This window comes from Nyctereutes procyonoides, unplaced genomic scaffold (genome assembly GCF_905146905.1).
Source record: "Nyctereutes procyonoides isolate TBG_1078 unplaced genomic scaffold, NYPRO_anot_genome, whole genome shotgun sequence".
Lineage (NCBI taxonomy): Eukaryota > Metazoa > Chordata > Mammalia > Carnivora > Canidae > Nyctereutes > Nyctereutes procyonoides.
In genome coordinates this window covers 3,549,105-3,566,151 of record NW_026575042.1, presented here as the reverse complement: position 1 = coordinate 3,566,151, position 17,047 = coordinate 3,549,105, and the positions used below count along the sequence as shown (strand labels likewise).

Here is a 17,047-nt window from a genome sequence, read left to right as displayed (position 1 = left end):
AAGGCAAGGATTTTGGTTTTCCCACTACTATATCTGAAGTTCCTAGAAGAGTGCCTGCTCATGGTAGGTCCTCAATGAATACCCAATGAAGCTAAATGAATGAGCTTTACTAGTCTTGTTCGCAGCTAGATCCTCAGTATCCAGAATAATACACAGCATATAGTATAATCACTCAAATTTTGGGAAGTAACGATGGTTATGAAGATACTCAAATATAAAGTACTACCAAATGTGAAGAAAATTGCATTTTGTTCAGCATAATTTGAAATCTAAGTACAATTCTCTAATTGTATGTTCAAAAAAATTCCATGATACACTTTTTTTCAAAAGACTTAAATATGTTTTATTGTATCTTGGGTAAAAAATGATGATCTAGCTTGGTAATTTAGTTTATAAAACCCAAATAGGAAACTAATTCAAATGCCCTTTTAAAAACATCAGAAAAGGTTTTACATATAGCATTCAGTAGAAAGAAGAGAACTAATGATTCAAGGAGAAAGCAGAATTAATGAATTAATGGCCTTAAGTAGGCAAGAGATGAGGAAATCTAATATTCATGTGAATGAATGTATGTATCAGTCCCTTACAGTAAGTGAGGAAGATAGACCATTCATTCATTGCAATGGAGAAAAAGGTAGAATATATGGCACAAGAGAGCATATAAATAAAGCTGCAGAAGCCTGTGACAGTTTTCTTCTGATTGTGGAAATTGTCTCAGACTACAGTATCTAGTAAGGAGCAAGGAGAGAATGTGTAGTAGTAAAGAGATGAGAACCTGAGTCAGATCTCTCATGGATTCTAATTCTTAAGGACTACTTCCACACAGCACTGAGTGCTTAAAGACATTAAAGAAAAATTAGGATACGATGGTATCACAGAGGCCAAGAGATGTGTTTCATTCCTTCATTTGACTGGTCAAATGCTATTCACTGATGGTAAAATGGTCCAAAGCCAACTCACCACAGCCAGCGTAGAAGGTGATGAGATGGTACACGTGCAGAGTTAAATGGGCCAGCATAGAAGGGGACATATTTCACTTGGGAAGGGGAGCAAGCATTACCAAAGAGCTAACAGCCTATGTTGCAACATAAAATCAATTTTCTTGAGTGTGCATATATCCTTAGTGTAAGCAAATTTAGGTTGTTTCTCCCCAAAAAATAATAACCTCCCAAACAGTACTGATATATCATTAAATGTTAACATTTTCTAAAGTTTAAAAAATAATGAAATAGTATGTAATAGAGCATCCAGGTAGTCAATTCCCATATGGTTTATTATTCTTGTAAAAGTCAACCCCTTCTAAAACTCATGGATTCACCATTAAATCTACATAGTAATTGTAGAGTTTGATTTTCTACTCTCTGAGAATAAAACTTGCAAAGTACAGCCTATTCGCAGGATTATAAGTATAAATTACTTAGAAGAATCACTTCAACCATAGATTTGAGCCAGCATTTTAAAGCAACACTGCCACCAGAAGACTAGAAAGAAAAATAACTGCTAAAAACTACAGTACAAGCTAATTACAGAATATTCACTTGGTCTCAACTTGGCTACTTTACAACCTGCCTACTACCAGCTCTTCAAAAACGCTCATTCTTGTGGCTCATAATTATTTTTCAGGATCAGCTCAAACCCACTAAGACGCGTTTCACCAGATCACCTACGGGCACACAAGTTTCAAACTGATTCAGTCCTCAACTGCAGCAAAACAAGTTGGCAGGGAATGTTCAAGTGCTTTCTATCGACAATGAATTAAAAACAAATACATAATGCCCTTGGGTCAGCATCTTTGTTAGGTTTAACGGTAAACTTAATCAGGCACTGATTAAACTCTACAGATCCTTTAGAGACAAAGGGCACAACCTTCCAGACTCAACATTTATAAAAGAAAAAAAGAAACAAGATTAAGTAGGATAAAAAAAAAAAAACACATTAAGGATTAACTTGACATACTCTTTTGAACTTAAAAATTGTACCTGATGCCCTAGGTCTAGGTAGTGTTTACAAGGTCTACAAACGCAAAAAGTCTTCAAGCGCTTTATGCGTGCAAAGCACCAATGATTCTTTAAGCAGGTGATCAAACACTGTGTCCTAGTGCCAAATAACTCCGCACTGTGTCACGAAATCGCTGCATCTGTCACTGTTCACAAGTGAGGAAACACTCGGTCGCGGTGGGAGCCTGCGCCCAGGGCGGCGGTGGGGGCGCGACCCCTGACCCACAGGTCTCCCCCGACCCCGCCGGGCGGTCCCGGGGGCCGGCGCACCGGGGGATGGGGAGGGGCCTCCAGGGACCCCGACCCTCAGGCCTCCCCCCGCCGCGCGGTCCCGAGGCGCCGGCGCACCGCGGGCTCACCCCGCGGGTCACGCACGCCGGGGATTAAAGGGCTGGCCGGGAGGGCGTGCCCCGTCCGCCGCGCCGCGCCGCGCCGCGCCGCGCCGCCGCTTACCCGGTAGTTGCTGGAGCCCACCCAGCCGGTGAGCGCGTCGACCGTCTCGCCCAGGCGGCCCAGGTCCTTCTCCAGGTCCGGGATGGCGCCGGGGGCGCTGAGGTAGAGCAGCAGCTTCTGGCCGACCTGCAGGCGGCCGCCGACGTCCTTCTGCTGCACCTGGGCGCTGAAGTACTCCATGCTGCGGGGCTCCATGGCCGCCCGCCCGGGAGGAGCCAACTTTCTCCGAGCGCCGCCCAGCCGCCAGTGCGGGGCCCCGCGGGAACGGGCCGGGAGCGCTCCGTCCGGCCGACGCACGGCTCGCGGGGCGTGGGGCGCGGGCGCGGCGAGCGGCGGGACGAGCGCCAGGCGCTGCGCGGCCCCCAAACTAGTCAAACTCGGCGCCCCCCGCCACCCAGCCCGCTTTAGAGGCCGCGGCGGCCGGTGACGTCAGCACGCGCGTGTCGTCAGCGCGACGCCGGCCAGCGCCAGGTCTGCCGACTGCTGCCTCCCGGCGGCGGCGCGGGCGGGCGGCTGGGCGTGGTGGGAGCGCCGGCGGGACCGGGGGCGGCGGGGCGTCGTGGGACCCCTGGCGGGGCTGGGAGCCCTGTAGGTCGGCATCTTCCGCAGGCCGGCGGTGTCGGGCCCCCGGGCCCCATCCCCCATCCCCCCCCACCCCCCCGGAGATAGAGAACGCTTCCACGTGTGCTTCTGCGTTACCTCAGTACCGGGGAAAGTTCCCGGTCCTTGGTAATCCCCTTCCCTGTCTCCACACTCGTCGTCGTCGTCGTCGTCGTCGTCGTCGTCGTCGTCTTCGACTTGTAAGAATTCACTTCCTCGAGAGAACACCCACGACCGTTATTGGTTGGGTCACCGTGTAATTTGCTTTGTTTTGTTTTTAACTGAGGTTCACCGTACAGGGAGCAAAGCACACGTATTATGAGCGTACAGATCACGAGTTTAGGCAAACGTATTTGCCAGGGCACGTTTCCACCGGCGCGGAGAGCTCAGGCACTTCCCGGCCGACGGCCACTGCCACCACAAACCGCCCGCCCGCCCCGGAAGTGCTCCTCTAATTTCTAGAACCTGGTGTTGTTTTCCCCGTAGCATCACTCGGCCTCCTGCGGTGGGTGCCCCTAGAGCCAGCCTTCCTCCCCTGAGCTGGTGTTGTGAGATTGACCCGCACTGCCCCAGTGTGGGCCAGCCCCTCTGTTGCTGAGCACGATCCCATGGGTGCAAGCACAATCGTGGGCCATCCACCTGTTTAGAGACCTTTGTGTTAAGAGCTTTTTAATAATTGTGAAGAAAGCTGCTATAACCGTGAGTGCATAAGTCCTTGCGTCAACACATGTTTTCGTTTCTCGTAGATAAATACCAAGGACTGGAACGACCAGGTCTTCAGATAAACATGTACTTAATATTAGGAAATATTAGCCAAATAAAGTGGCTGCATTAAGTTGCGCTCTCACCAGCAGTGCTTGGGAGTTCCAGTTGCTCCACATTTTCCACAGTATGCAGTGGAAATGCTCAGGATTATTAGTTATAGACATCTTAGTGTGTTCCTGCAGCCAAAAGTGACTTGCTCTTAGCCCTCCATTCACCTTTCTGAATGCACAGATCACACTAGCTGGTCTTTAAATCATAAGAAAACTAAGTATTCTTCGACTTATAATATGATGGCATTTGAATAACCCTGGAAGTACCTATAAAATGCTTAGTAAATACTGATTGCTCTTACCCATATACAGCTGCACGTGTTTCATTAACTCAAGTATCTTCTGAGCACTTGTTACCTGCTAGACACTGTGCCAGGTTCCATAGATACAAAGTTCATTTAAACTGGTCTCCACCCAAAACAAACTCAAAGGCAAAAAAAAAAAAAAAAAAAAAATCAACAATTCCAGGATGCTATAATGGATATAAACAAAGGGTTTTTGGAAGCCCAGATGAGAGGTTCCTTATCTAGAGGGCACTGAAAATGGGAACAGAGAGTTGTAAATCAGGGAAAGCTTCCTACTAGAGGTTATATTTAAATTGGAATTCAGCGGGTGCCTAAGTGACTCAATCAATTAGGCTAAGCCTGTGCCTTCAACTCAGGTCACGATCCCAGGGTCCCAGGATTTAGATAAAGCCCCACATTCAGCTCCCTGCCCAGTGGGGAGCCTGTTTCTCCATCTGTCCCTCCGTCCGCGTACATGCTGTCTCTCAAAAAATCTTTTAAAAAAATAGAGATTTGGATCCCTGGGTGGTGCAGCGGTTTGGCACCTGCCTTTGGCCCAGGGCACGATCCTGGAGACCCGGGATCGAATCCCACATCAGGCTCCCGGTGCATGGAGCCTGCTTCTCCCTCTGCCTGTGTCTCTGCCTCTCTCTCTCTCTCTCTCTCTCTGTGACTATCATAAATAAATTTAAAAAATAAATAAATAAATAAAAAATAGAGATTTGATGGTACATAGGAATTAATTAGTGAAAGAAGTGGTTTCTTTGGGGAATAGTTTACAAAATAAAGCCTGGAATGTTGTAACATTTGTCATCATATGCCCACCATAAAATCTACATATTTATATTACTGTTGTCTATCCTAGGTTAACATCATTAGAACAGAAAGTTCTCAGACTTTCTAGTTCTCAGCACCTACCTAGTATCTCAGTCAACTTTTCATACACCTCTAGACCAAAACAAAAAAACCTAAGAAATACGACCCACAGAATAGTAACATCCAAACAAATTAATGAGCATTCATACCTATGATCTTAGTAGCCTGATGTAAAATAACACAAAAAAATTGAGAGTTCATTTTTATTTATTTTTTTAAATAAATTTATTTTTTATTGGTGTTCAATATACCAACATACAGAATAACACCCAGTGCTCATCCCGTCAAGTGTCCCCCTCAGTGCCCGTCACCCATTCACCCCCACCCCCCGCCCTCCTCCCCTTCCACCACCCCTAGTTCGTTTTCCAGAGTTAGGAGTCTTTATGTTCTGTCTCCCTTTCTGATATTTCCCACACATTTCTTCTCCCTTCCCTTATATTCCCTTTCACTATTATTTATATTCCCCAAATGAATGAGAACATATAATCTTTGTCCTTCTCTGATTGACTTACTTCACTCAGCATAATACCCTCCAGTTCCATCCACGTTGAAGCAAATGGTGGGTATTTGTCATTTCTAATGGCTGAGGAATATTCCATTGTATACATAAACCACATCTTCTTTATCCATCATCTTTCGATGGGCACCGAGGCTCCTTCACAGTTTGGCTATTGTGGACATTGCTGCTAGAAACATCGGGGTGCAGGTGTCCCGGCGTTTCACTGCATCTGTATCTTTGGGGTAAATCCCCAGCAGTGCAATTGCTGGGTCGTAGGGCAGGTCTATTCTTAACTCTTTGAGGAACCTCCACACAGTTTTCCAGAGTGGCTGCACCAGTTCACATTCCCACCAACAGTGTAAGAGGGTTCCCTTTTCTCCGCATCCTCTCCAACATTTGTTGTTTCCTGCCTTGTTAATTTTCCCCATTCTCACCGGTGTGAGGTGGTATCTCATTGTGGTTTGTATTTGTATTTCCCTGATGGCAAGTGATGCAGAGCATTTTCTCATGTGCGTGTTGGCCATGTCTATGTCTTCCTCTGTGAGATTTCTCTTCATGTCTTTTGCCCATTTCATGATTGGATCGTTTGTTTCTTTGCTGTTGAGTTTAATAAGTTCTTTATAGATCTTGGAAACTAGCCCTTTATCTGATACGTCATTTGCAAATATCTTCTCCCATTCTGGAGGTTGTCTTTGAGTTTTGTTGACTGTATCCTTTGCTGTGCAAAAACTTCTTATCTTGATGAAGTCCCAATAGTTCATTTTTGCTTTTGTTTCTTTTGCCTTCGTGGATGTATCTTGCAAGAAGTTACTGTGGCCAAGTTCAAAAAGGGTGTTGCCTGTGTTCTCCTCCAGGATTTTGATGGAATCTTGTCTCACATTTAGATCATTCATCCATTTTGAGTTTATCTTTGTGTCTGGTGCAAGAGAGTGGTCTAGTTTCATTCTTCTGCATGTGGATGTCCAATTTTCCCAGCACCATTTATTGAAGAGACTGTCTTTCTTCCAGTGGATAGTCTTTCCTCCTTTATCGAATATTAGTTGACCATAAAGCTCAGGGTCCACTTCTGGGTTCTCTATTCTGTTCCATTGATCTATGTGTCTGTTTTTGTGCCAGTACCACACTGTCTTGATGACCACAGCTTTGTAGTACAACCTGAAATCTGGCATTGTGATGCCCCCAGATATGGTTTTCTTTTGTAAAATTCCCCTGGCTATTCAGGGTCTTTTCTGATTCCACACAAATCTTAAAATAATTTGTTCTAACTCTCTGAAGAAAGTCCATGGTATTTTGATAGGGATTGCATTAAACGTGTAACTTGCCCTGGGTAACATTGACATTTCCACAATATTAATTCTGCCAATCCATGAGCATGGAACATTTTTCCATCTCTTTGTGTCTTCCTCAATTTCTTTCAGAAGTGTTCTATAGTTTTTAGAGTATAGATCCTTTACCTCTTTGGTTAGGTTTATTCCTAGGTATCTTATGCTTTTGGGTGCAATTGTAAATGGGATTGACTCCTTAATTTCTCTTTCTTCAGTCTCATTGATAGTGTATAGAAATGCCATTGATTTCTGGGCATTGATTTTGTATCCTGCCATGCTACCAAATTGCTGTATGAGTTCTAGCAATCTTGGGGTGGAGGCTTTTGGGTTTTCTATGTAGAGTATCATATCATCGGCGAAGAGGGAGAGTTTGACTTCTTCTTTGCCAATTCGAATGGCTTTAATGTCTTTTCGTTGTCTGATTGCTGAGGCTAGGACTTCCAATACTATGTTGAATAGCAGTGGTGAGAGTGGACATCCCTGTCTTGTTCCTGATCTTAGGGGAAAGGCTCCCAGTGCTTCCCCATTGAGAATGATATTTGCTGTGGGCTTTTCGTAGATGGCTTTTAAGATGTCGAGGAATGTTCCCTCTATCCCTACACTCTGAAGAGTTTTGATCAGGAATGGATGCTGTATTTTGTCAAATGCTTTCTCTGCATCTAATGAGAGGATCATATGGTTATTGGTTTTTCTCTTGCTGATATGATGAATCACATGCTTGTTTTATGAGTGTTGAGAAGTTCATTTTTAAAGAATATTTGAGAGAGAGAGTGTGTGTAGGAGAGGGGGCAGCAGGGGAGGGAGAGGAAGAGGGAAAGACTCCGAGCAGGCTCCATGCTGAGCATGGAGCAGAAGGCAGGGCTTGATCTCATGGGTCATGAGCAGAAACCAAGAATCGGATGCTCAACCAACTGAGCCACCCAGGCAACCAGAAAAAAAATACGTTTTTTATTTTTAAATAACAACACTTAGGTACTTACAAGAAGTCTGTACCTCTTGGTCACTGTGCAATTTCTCAGACTTTGGAATCAGATTGGATTCTGCCATCTTCATACTATTGTACATAGATTTCCATACAGCACTGAAAACAGCCTTGCAAAGATAGGACATCATTGAAAGAAATGTACTACAATTTAATGTTGAAACTGTGAACCTCCTAGAGCCAGTACAGTTTGTGCCATGTCTGACAGGTGCCAGGTATCACTATTTATCTTTAAAGTCTAAAGTATCCTGGACTGCTCTAGGTGAGCTTGCTACAGTGGCCTAGGGTGCCGAAGCACACAGTTTACCTGACAATACCTCACAGATACCTGACAATACCCAAGTTCTCAGAGAGACAAAATACAGGAAACACAAATAGCAGCTCATGTGGGAAGAAGGCATGGGCTAACGGGAACTGGGTTTCACAAAAGCTGTTGCCTGAGGAGCACAGCCTGACTTATGTTAGGTCTGTTAATCCTCCAAGCACTTTTTTTTTAAGATTTATTTATTTGTTTATTCATGCACTTCTATATGGAAGGTATTGAATCCTCATTTTAGAGACAAGAAAGCTGAGGTGCAGCTTAAGTCTGGTTAAGTCTTCTGTCTCGCTCATGATTTCAGATCCACAATTAAAACCTAAGATGTCTCACTTCTGTGATCTCGCAAACCTTAAAGGAAAGAAATTAAGAAAAAAATTTTTTTGAAATTACCATAATAATAACACTCTTTATGTAACATAGACTTCCTTTGAATGTCTCTATAGTATTTCCACTTAGAACCTGCCTTTCTCTGAATTATTATTTAAGTTATTTATCTAGAGAGCATGTGAACAGCGGGAGGGGCAGAGGGAGAGGCAGAGGATTCCAAGCCGACTCTGTACTGAGTGTGGAGTGTGATGTGGGGCCCAATTTCACAGCCCTGAGATCCTTACCTGAGCTGAAACCAAGAATCAGACGCTTAACCTACGGAATCCTCTACGTGCCCCTCTGAATTACTATTAAAAAGAAAAGGATAAGGAGATGAAGGAAATGGATAGGAATCTTAGGGGGAAAAGCAGCATAGGAAACATCTGTGTTCTTTCATAATCCATCACTAAAATGTATCTGGTAGCACAAGGCTATTTTTAAATGGCAACAAGACTGAAATAGATCATTCAAGTACAGGAGACTGACTTCCTGAACTATTTGTTCATTATTTGTGATGATAGTGGAAACTATGAGTATATTTTGTATGACATTGAACTTTATTTTCCATCTGAAGACTAAGAGACAAATCACTGCTAGTCTGAAAACCATACTTCAACAAATATCCATCAAGCAATATCCGTGAAGCAGGGCACTGGTGTTAAAATACTAGAGTGGAAGAGGGACTTTGGATGACTTATCAAAGGTAGGTAACATCCCTCCTCAGAGGCTAAGTATGTACACAAATATTCAGATCAGCTTTATTCATAATAGCCTAAACTGGAAACACCCTAGATGTCTACCAACTGGAAACTAGATAGCTATAGTATAGCCATACAGTGTAATTTTGCAAAGCAATAAAAAAAAAACAACCAATTGTTCCACTCAGCAATAAGGATGGGTCTCAAAAACACTATGTTGAGCACAAGACACAAAAGAGTGATTCTATGTATATGAAGTTCTTATATAGAGAAAACTTATTTAATGATAATGTAAGTTATCACAAAGAATGGGAGCCAGTGGATATTGACTAGGAGGGAACACTCTGCATCTTGATCTGAGTGGTAATTGTAGTAGACTATGCATGGGTAAAAATTCAACAAGTTGTGTGTGTACTTAAGATTAGTATACAGTACATTTACTTTATGTATAACTACTAAAAATGAGGGGGAAAGATTAGGAACAAAGGATTGAAAGGAAAATAAAAGGATAAAAGAGTTATGGTCCATTGCAGTATTATCCAATAGAAATATAATATACATGTGGTCATGAAACATATATAATTAAAAACTGTCTTGTAGCCACATTTTAAAAAGGAAAAAGAAACAGGTAAAGTTATGGGCACCTGAGTAGCTCAGTCAGTTGAGCTTCTGGCTCTTGATTTTGGCTCAAGTCATGATGTCATGGGTCATGAGATCCAGCCCTGCACTGAAGAGTCTGCTTGAGATTCTTTCTCTCCCCCTCCTGCCTCCCATGAGCTCTCTTTCTCTCAAATAAATAAAATAAATCTTTAAAAAAAATTTGAAGTTATATTTAGACTATATAAATTATATTTCATAATATTTTAAAATAACATTTAATAAAGTTATAAGTGATAATGTTTTAAGGTTATGTTTAATAATTGCATTTATTTAATATTTTATAAATATCCAAATAATTATTTAAATCTGTGATCAAAGTTAAAAATTATTAATAAAATATTTTACATATTAGTGCAGGTCTACTGTAAATAGCAACAGCTTAAAATAAGAAAACAGAAGCTGTGATATTACTGAGTACCTAGTGATCTATTGACTTCTCTGAGCTTCAGTGTTTCGGTTTGAACAAAGGAAATTAATGATTGTTGGTTGAGATACTCCTCCATGAGTCCCACTGGGCCTTATTGGGTATGTCAAAATTGCAAGACCTTGACCATTCTTTACTTGGGTTACCTCTAAGGGTTATGTCTACAGCAAGCAGCCTGGAGGGGTGAAATAATGTTTCCCTCCAGGACAAAGAACAGGTTTACTTACTGCTAGCTATAGAATGAAGAGTTCCCCCAACCTCTGTTTCTCTCCTGTAGCTAAACGAGGCTTGAGAGGCAAAGGGGAACCACTCCAAGTATGAAGCTCATGCAGCTTACTGTGCCATGGGTAAAAAATTCTTTGTCTCTGACCTGGGAATCTGTGAAACAGCAACAGGCTGAGTTACTAACTTGTAAGTAGGGCAAAATCAAATTCCATCACCCATCACCAAAGACTTTTTTTCCCTTTTTTGGTAAAGATCAAATTTAGTCCATTAAGAGATAAAAAGACTCCATAAGTGTAGTAAATATATATATTCATATATATATTGAATATAGTAGTTGAATATATATATTCATAGATTGCTCTGGAAATTAATGAAATAGATCTACTTATCTCAGTGATATTTGTCATAAAATTATTTCTGTGAGTATATGTTTTCTCATTGGTTTCTGATGTAAAAAACTTAAACGTGGTTTCCCAATGAGTGGAATGTTTTATGGAAGAAGGGGGCTAGGAGTGAAACAGGATGGGGTTCAAGGTGTACTGAGAGTTGTGGAGTTTCTGTGACTCTGCCTATCAGGAGGGCTCTGCCCAACTCTGTACACCAGAATGATGTCAATTCTCCTAACTTCCCACTATGTTCCTGGAATGCAGACTTACTCGTGTAAACTTTGAACTGGAAAGTACCTTCAAATCTCCTACCATTTTTAAGAATTTGAGTTAAGCTTTATAGAAGGTAATTCAAATCCAGAAGGAATTTAATTCTTCTAGGATTTAACTCTAAACTCCAACTCCAAGAATGTATATGTTACAAGGCAAAATGTAGGAACATTCATAAAAGGGTATGGTACAAATTGTGAAAGCTTATACTTACATGGCAGATTTAAGAGAAACTGCTTGACATATGAACAGATGAGGTGTATGGGAGCATGGGCATGATTTTAGCAAGAAGTAGAGAAGAAATCCCACAAGATAAGAAAGAATCTGGATGCAGAGGCAGGAAATGACAGACTAAACTTAGTAATTGCAGCCAGGCCAGTTCGGCTGATTCCTGGGACCTTCATGGGGAATTCTTGTTAGAATTTGTAAGCCCTAAAAAGGTTCTGCCACAGGGGTGCCTGTGTGGCTCAATTGGTTAAGCATCAACTCTGTTTTCCCACTCTGGTCGGGACCTCAGGATCTCGAGATCAAGCCCCTTGCTGGGCTCCATGCTCAGCAGGGATTCTGCTTGGGATACTCTCTCCCGCTGTACCTCTCCCCCCACCCCCCAACACTCCTTCTCTCTCTCTCAAAATAAATAAATCTTTTAAAAAAAGATACTGTCACATGCATTCAGCAAAGAAAATAAATAATATGCCACTTTTTCATGGTAGCCAATATCTTATTTTCCATAAAAGCCTGAAAAAATAAAAAATTTTCTGTGCAATGAATGATTGGAAAATTTAGTGCTTTAATGTTACCAGGGAGTCAGTAACGTTTTCCTGTCAAATGTGTCAAAGATGAATTATATTGTGGTAAGAGGGATCCCTGGGTGGCGCAGCGGTTTGGCGCCTGCCTTTGGCCCAGGGCGCGATCCTGGAGACCTGGGATCGAATCCCACGTCGGGCTCCCGGTGCATGGATCCTGCTTCTCCCTCTGCCTGTGTCTCTGCCTCTCTCTCTCTCTCTCTCTCTCTCTCTCTCTCTCTCTCTCTCCCTGTGACTATCATAAATAAATAAAAATTAAAAAAAATAAAATAAAACCTTTAAAAAAAAAAGATTGTGGTAAGAAAGACAATGAAAATATCACTGAGAGCCATGGTATTAGTGTGCAATTTCTTGCCCAGTCTGCAAGGATTCACCTAGTTGGTATTTTCACAAATAAATTCCTCACCTTATAAAAGACTTAAAAAATTTTTTATGATACAAGTTATCCAGCAACTCCCACAACATCAATTTCTGTCCAATTGCCTGTGAATGGGTGTTATATTCCAAATGATACACCTCCATTTCATTTAGCAGTGAGTGACTCTTCTGATAAGAAAAAAATACTAACAAGTTTATGTTTTGAAACTTTGGTTTCTGTCTCATTTTTTGTATTAGTTACCTATTGCTGAGTAACAAAATGCCTTAATCTTTTTTTAAAGATGGATTTGTGTGTTTGTTTGTTTATTTGAGAGAGCACAAGTGAGAGTGACAGAAGGAGAATAAGAGACTCTCAAGCAGACTTTGTTCTGAGCGTGGAGCCCAACATGGGGCACAATTTTATGACCCTAAGATCAGAACCTGAGCTGAAACCAAGAGTCTGATGTATAACTACACCACCAGGTACTCCACAAATTCCCTCAGTCTTAATGATTTAAAGCCACAACGCGTATGTATGATCTTACAGATTCTGGTGGGCCAGGGATTTGAGAGTGGCTTAGCTGGAACATTTTGGCTCAGATTCTTGCATGAAACTGCAAGATGTCAGCCAGGGCTGCATCATCTGGAGATATGACTGATGTTGGAGGATCTCATTCACATGGTTGTTGGCAGGAGGCCTCAGTTCCTTACCTCATGAATTTCTCCATGGAGTTGCTTGACTATCTTCATGACAGGGCACCAGACTTCCTTCAAAGTGAGTGATCCAAGGCCACAGAAAAAGTCGCAATGTCTTCAATGACTTAATCTCAGAAGTCACATGCCATCATTCCACAATTGTCTTATTATTCACACAGGTCAGTGTGGGAGGGGACTACCCTAGGGCATGGAAAACCAGAGGCAAGCATGGGGACCATTTTTGGAAGCTGACTACCACACTGTCTTTAACTGTAATGCTTTTTAAATTTTCAAATAGAAACAGGAATCAATGGTTAAAAGGAGTAAGTTTTAATTGTAAGTTTGAAACAGAATAGAAGAAATTCAGGAAAACCTGAAATTACGGAGGTTATTGACAGCCAGAATCACCCAAATCTGCCTGTAATTATTTAGACTGTGATGTGTTCCAGTTGCCATTTTCATAAGCTGAAGTTCATCTAAAATGTACAGGATGTAATCAGATGTTAACTTTAATACAAATTTCATTATTGTGGATATGTGAGGGAGCCCATAGGTTAATATCTCTGGTTTTTGAGAACTGAACAATAATTGCTGAAACTTGAAGTGACATTTTCAAATCCTGTTTGTAAACTTGAAGAAAAACTGTGATCACTTTTTTAAATAGAAGCCCCAACTAGCGTGTTACAATAAAATGCACACGTCTATTAAAAATTACATAAATCTTCAAGATTGGTTTTTAATTACCTTGGAAACTGACATTCACTTAAAAATATGAAAAATTGTTGATAAACCAAATGGTAGATATTTCAAAATCTGTGTAGGTCAAAAAAGAGGTTGTCAATCTGAAAAATGTATTCTTTTAAAAATGACACGGTTAATAAACACATTTGAGTAGGATTTTCCAAAAGGTCATATGTAATCCAGTTCTTATAGCTGAATTAATGTATGGTTGTTATTGATTAGGAAATCGTAGTATTTGTAATGGTGATGCCTGGGAATATATGTGTTGGTTAATAACTGGCAGAAATATTTTCAACCAAATAGTCAAGGATTTTAGCACACAGCATTTTCTAGACACAAATGTATGGAATATGTAGAGATGAAGCCAAGTATGACAAAAGTCCATGAGTGATGACCCACTGCTCCTCCAAGGCTCCTCCTCCAAGGCTCCTCCTCTAAGGCTCCTCCTCCAAGAACACTTTTATGCAAATCATGTTTTTCTCAGATGGCTAGTAAAGAAGTAAATGTTGCTTTAAAAACAGTGGTTTTATTAATTGTTCAAGTCAAATTTTTAAAAAATATTTTATTTATTTGAGAGAGAGAGAGCATGAGCAGTGGGGAGCGTCAGAGGGAGAGGAAGAAGCAGACTCCCTGCTGAGCATGGTGCCAAACTTAGGTCTTCATCCCAGGATCCTGAGATCATGATCTGAGCCAAAGGCAAACACTTAACTGACTGAGCCACCCAGGCACCTCTTGAGCCAAATTTATAATGAACATGTTGATTTTGAAAACTTGCTTTACTACACAGATGTATATATTGGCTTAGCCAGGAGTAGCTGCTGGTAAAAGTTTACTACCTTGAGGCTGGATTATTTTTCTTTATGTAAAAAAGTAAATGCCATGACAAAAGATAAAACTTGGGTTAAGTGAATGAATTCTTTAAATGTCCACTTTAGGGCTCCTGGGTGGCTCAGCCAGTTGGGTGTCTGCCTTTGGCTTGGGTTGTGTTCCCGGGGTCCTGGGATCGAGCTCTGCATTAGGCTCCCTGATCTGTGGGGAGCCTGCTTCTCCTTCTGCTTCTGCCTGCCACTCCCCCTGTTTGTGCTCCACCTCTCTCTGTCAAGTAAACAAATAAAATCTTTTTAAAAAATAATAAGTGTCCTCTTTACTAATAAGATTATCTTACAAAGTTGACTTAATTTGCATTTTAAAAGCTGAGCTCAGTGATTGAGCATCTGCCTTTGGCTCAGGTCATGAACCTGGGGTCCTGAGACAGAGTCCCGCATCAGGCTCCCTGCAGAAAACTCTGCGCATGGAGCCTGCTTCTCCCTCTGCCTATGTCTCTGCCTCTCTGTGTGTGTCTCTCATGAATAAATAAATAAAAATCTTTTTAAAAAATGAATAGAAGCTAAGCTCCCAAGTGATAATTACAAAGTTATGCTAGTACTTTCACTGCACGTGACAAGACCACTAGGTGAAAATAAATTCTGAATTGGAAGAGAGTTCGTGGTGGAACTATGAGTTGTTTGAGACTCATGTTTCATTTACATCAGATTTAAAAGAGTGGCATTAAACTAAAAATCACCAGTCAGCTTTTTTCACAAAAAAGCATCACTTGACAAGTATTCTAAGATAATAAGGAAGCTGGAATGATCAGAAATGAGTTCAGTCTGCCAATAAACCACAAGCAATTAGATTTTTGTATGGTCTGGTCTGCCTAGCATCCTTTCCCATCCACCTTTGGGTGATGAGGTAGTAGAACCAACTGTCCTGGTATGCCCCACCCAGTGTTAGCACTTAAAGTGGATGGGAAACCCCATAGCCTGGGGAAAATGGGAAAAATTGATTACTCAAGGGGTGTGGGATATGGAGTAGTGAGAAGCTGACAACCAAACTGCCCCTCTCTTCTCTGGCCATTGGTATGGCACTCAGTCAAGTTCTAATCAATCACTGCGTCCTACCCACGCGGTCAGTGATTAAATGAGAAATGGGGGTGCCTGGGTGGTTCAGTCGGTTAAGCATCTGACTCTTAATTTCGACTCAGGTCATGGTCTCAGGGTTGTGAGATCCAGCCCCACCCAAGGCTCTGTGCTCAGCCCAGGGTCTGCTTGAGATTCTCTTTCTTTGTCTACTGCCCCCACCCCCTACTCCACTCATGCATGCATGTGCACTCTCTCTCTCAAATAAATACTTTTTTAAAATGAGAAATAGATTTGAGCAAAGCTGGTCTTATGTCTGGTACTTTCTGCTAGAGATAATAGGGAAAATGAGCTCTTTTCAAGTGTACAATTTACCATGACCATCATCTTAATTGCTATGTAGAAAGATCCTGCCCCAGAAATGGAAAGTCAAAGCCCTGATCACTAGACCATGAAAATAGTTACAGATAAAGCCAGCTGCAGCCCTGGACTTAAAACTTACTAAGCTGTGAAGTCCTTTCTCCACTTCAGCTGGTTTGAGTTGACTTTCTATTGCTTGTAATCGTAAGTATTCTAACCAATACAACCAGTTAGCAGGAAGACAGATTTATTAAAATTTTAGTCAAGAGTATTTTGAAAATGTTGTACTGTTCCACCTCTTTGTCAGCATCCAAGGCATCTCTACTTAATGATTATCTCACATAGCTCTCCTAAAGCAGTTAAAAAATTATATCCATACATTTAACTGTCTGGATTTTAGAAGTATTGTGACACCCACAGAAAAGAGAAATTGCCTGATAGGAACTGTCAGGTCTCTGCTATTCAGTGTAATTATCCAAAATTGATATTCTTGATGCAATAGCTATCAATCAACCAAGACAACAAGTAGGAAAAATCTTTTGAAAACTTTCCTGATGGCAAGAAATGTAAAATGTTTCCTAAGTTAAAATAAGTATAACCGGGGAGCCCGGGTGGCTCAGTGGTTTAGTGCCGCCTTCAGCCCAGGGCCTGATCCTGGAGACCCACGATTGAGTCCCATGTCAGGCTCCCTGCATAGAGCCTGCTTCTCCCTCTGCCTGTGTCTCTGCCTCTCTCTCTCTCTCTCTCTCTCTCTCTCTCTCTCTCTCTGTCTCTCATGAATAAATAAATAAAATATTTTTTAAAAAATAAGTATAACCATGTTATAGATTAGAATGTAAAGTTAACATAAAGTCTTAGGGGCCTAGAATTCAAAGATACTTCTTATTTGTGCCTACTTGCTTTAGTTTACATATCTTGGGGCACACATTCATTTTCCTGTGTAATTAGGAAAGGTATTTCTGTAAAGTACTTAGTGGAGTCTCATAATAGAAATGAGGAGTCAGGGGGGA

At 41.6% G+C, this 17,047-nt stretch overlaps 1 protein-coding gene across 6 annotated transcripts in view; it reads right to left on the bottom strand.

Annotated features, from left to right (window-relative positions):
- The window catches only part of CLASP2 (cytoplasmic linker associated protein 2), a 179,402-nt gene extending 176,580 nt beyond the window's left edge, over window positions 1-2,822 (bottom strand). For 2 of the 6 annotated variants that reach the window (XM_055320893.1, XM_055320892.1), the window contains exon 1: window positions 2,451-2,818. In XM_055320893.1, coding sequence (XP_055176868.1) covers window positions 2,451-2,645 — 195 coding nt within the window. In that variant the 5' untranslated portion in view covers window positions 2,646-2,818. Of the gene's footprint in view, window positions 1-2,450 lie in introns of all 6 variants that reach the window. The other 4 variants (XM_055320896.1, XM_055320894.1, XM_055320895.1 and 1 more) reach the window with 3 other exon arrangements.
- Between the last annotated feature and the right edge of the window lie 14,225 nt (window positions 2,823-17,047).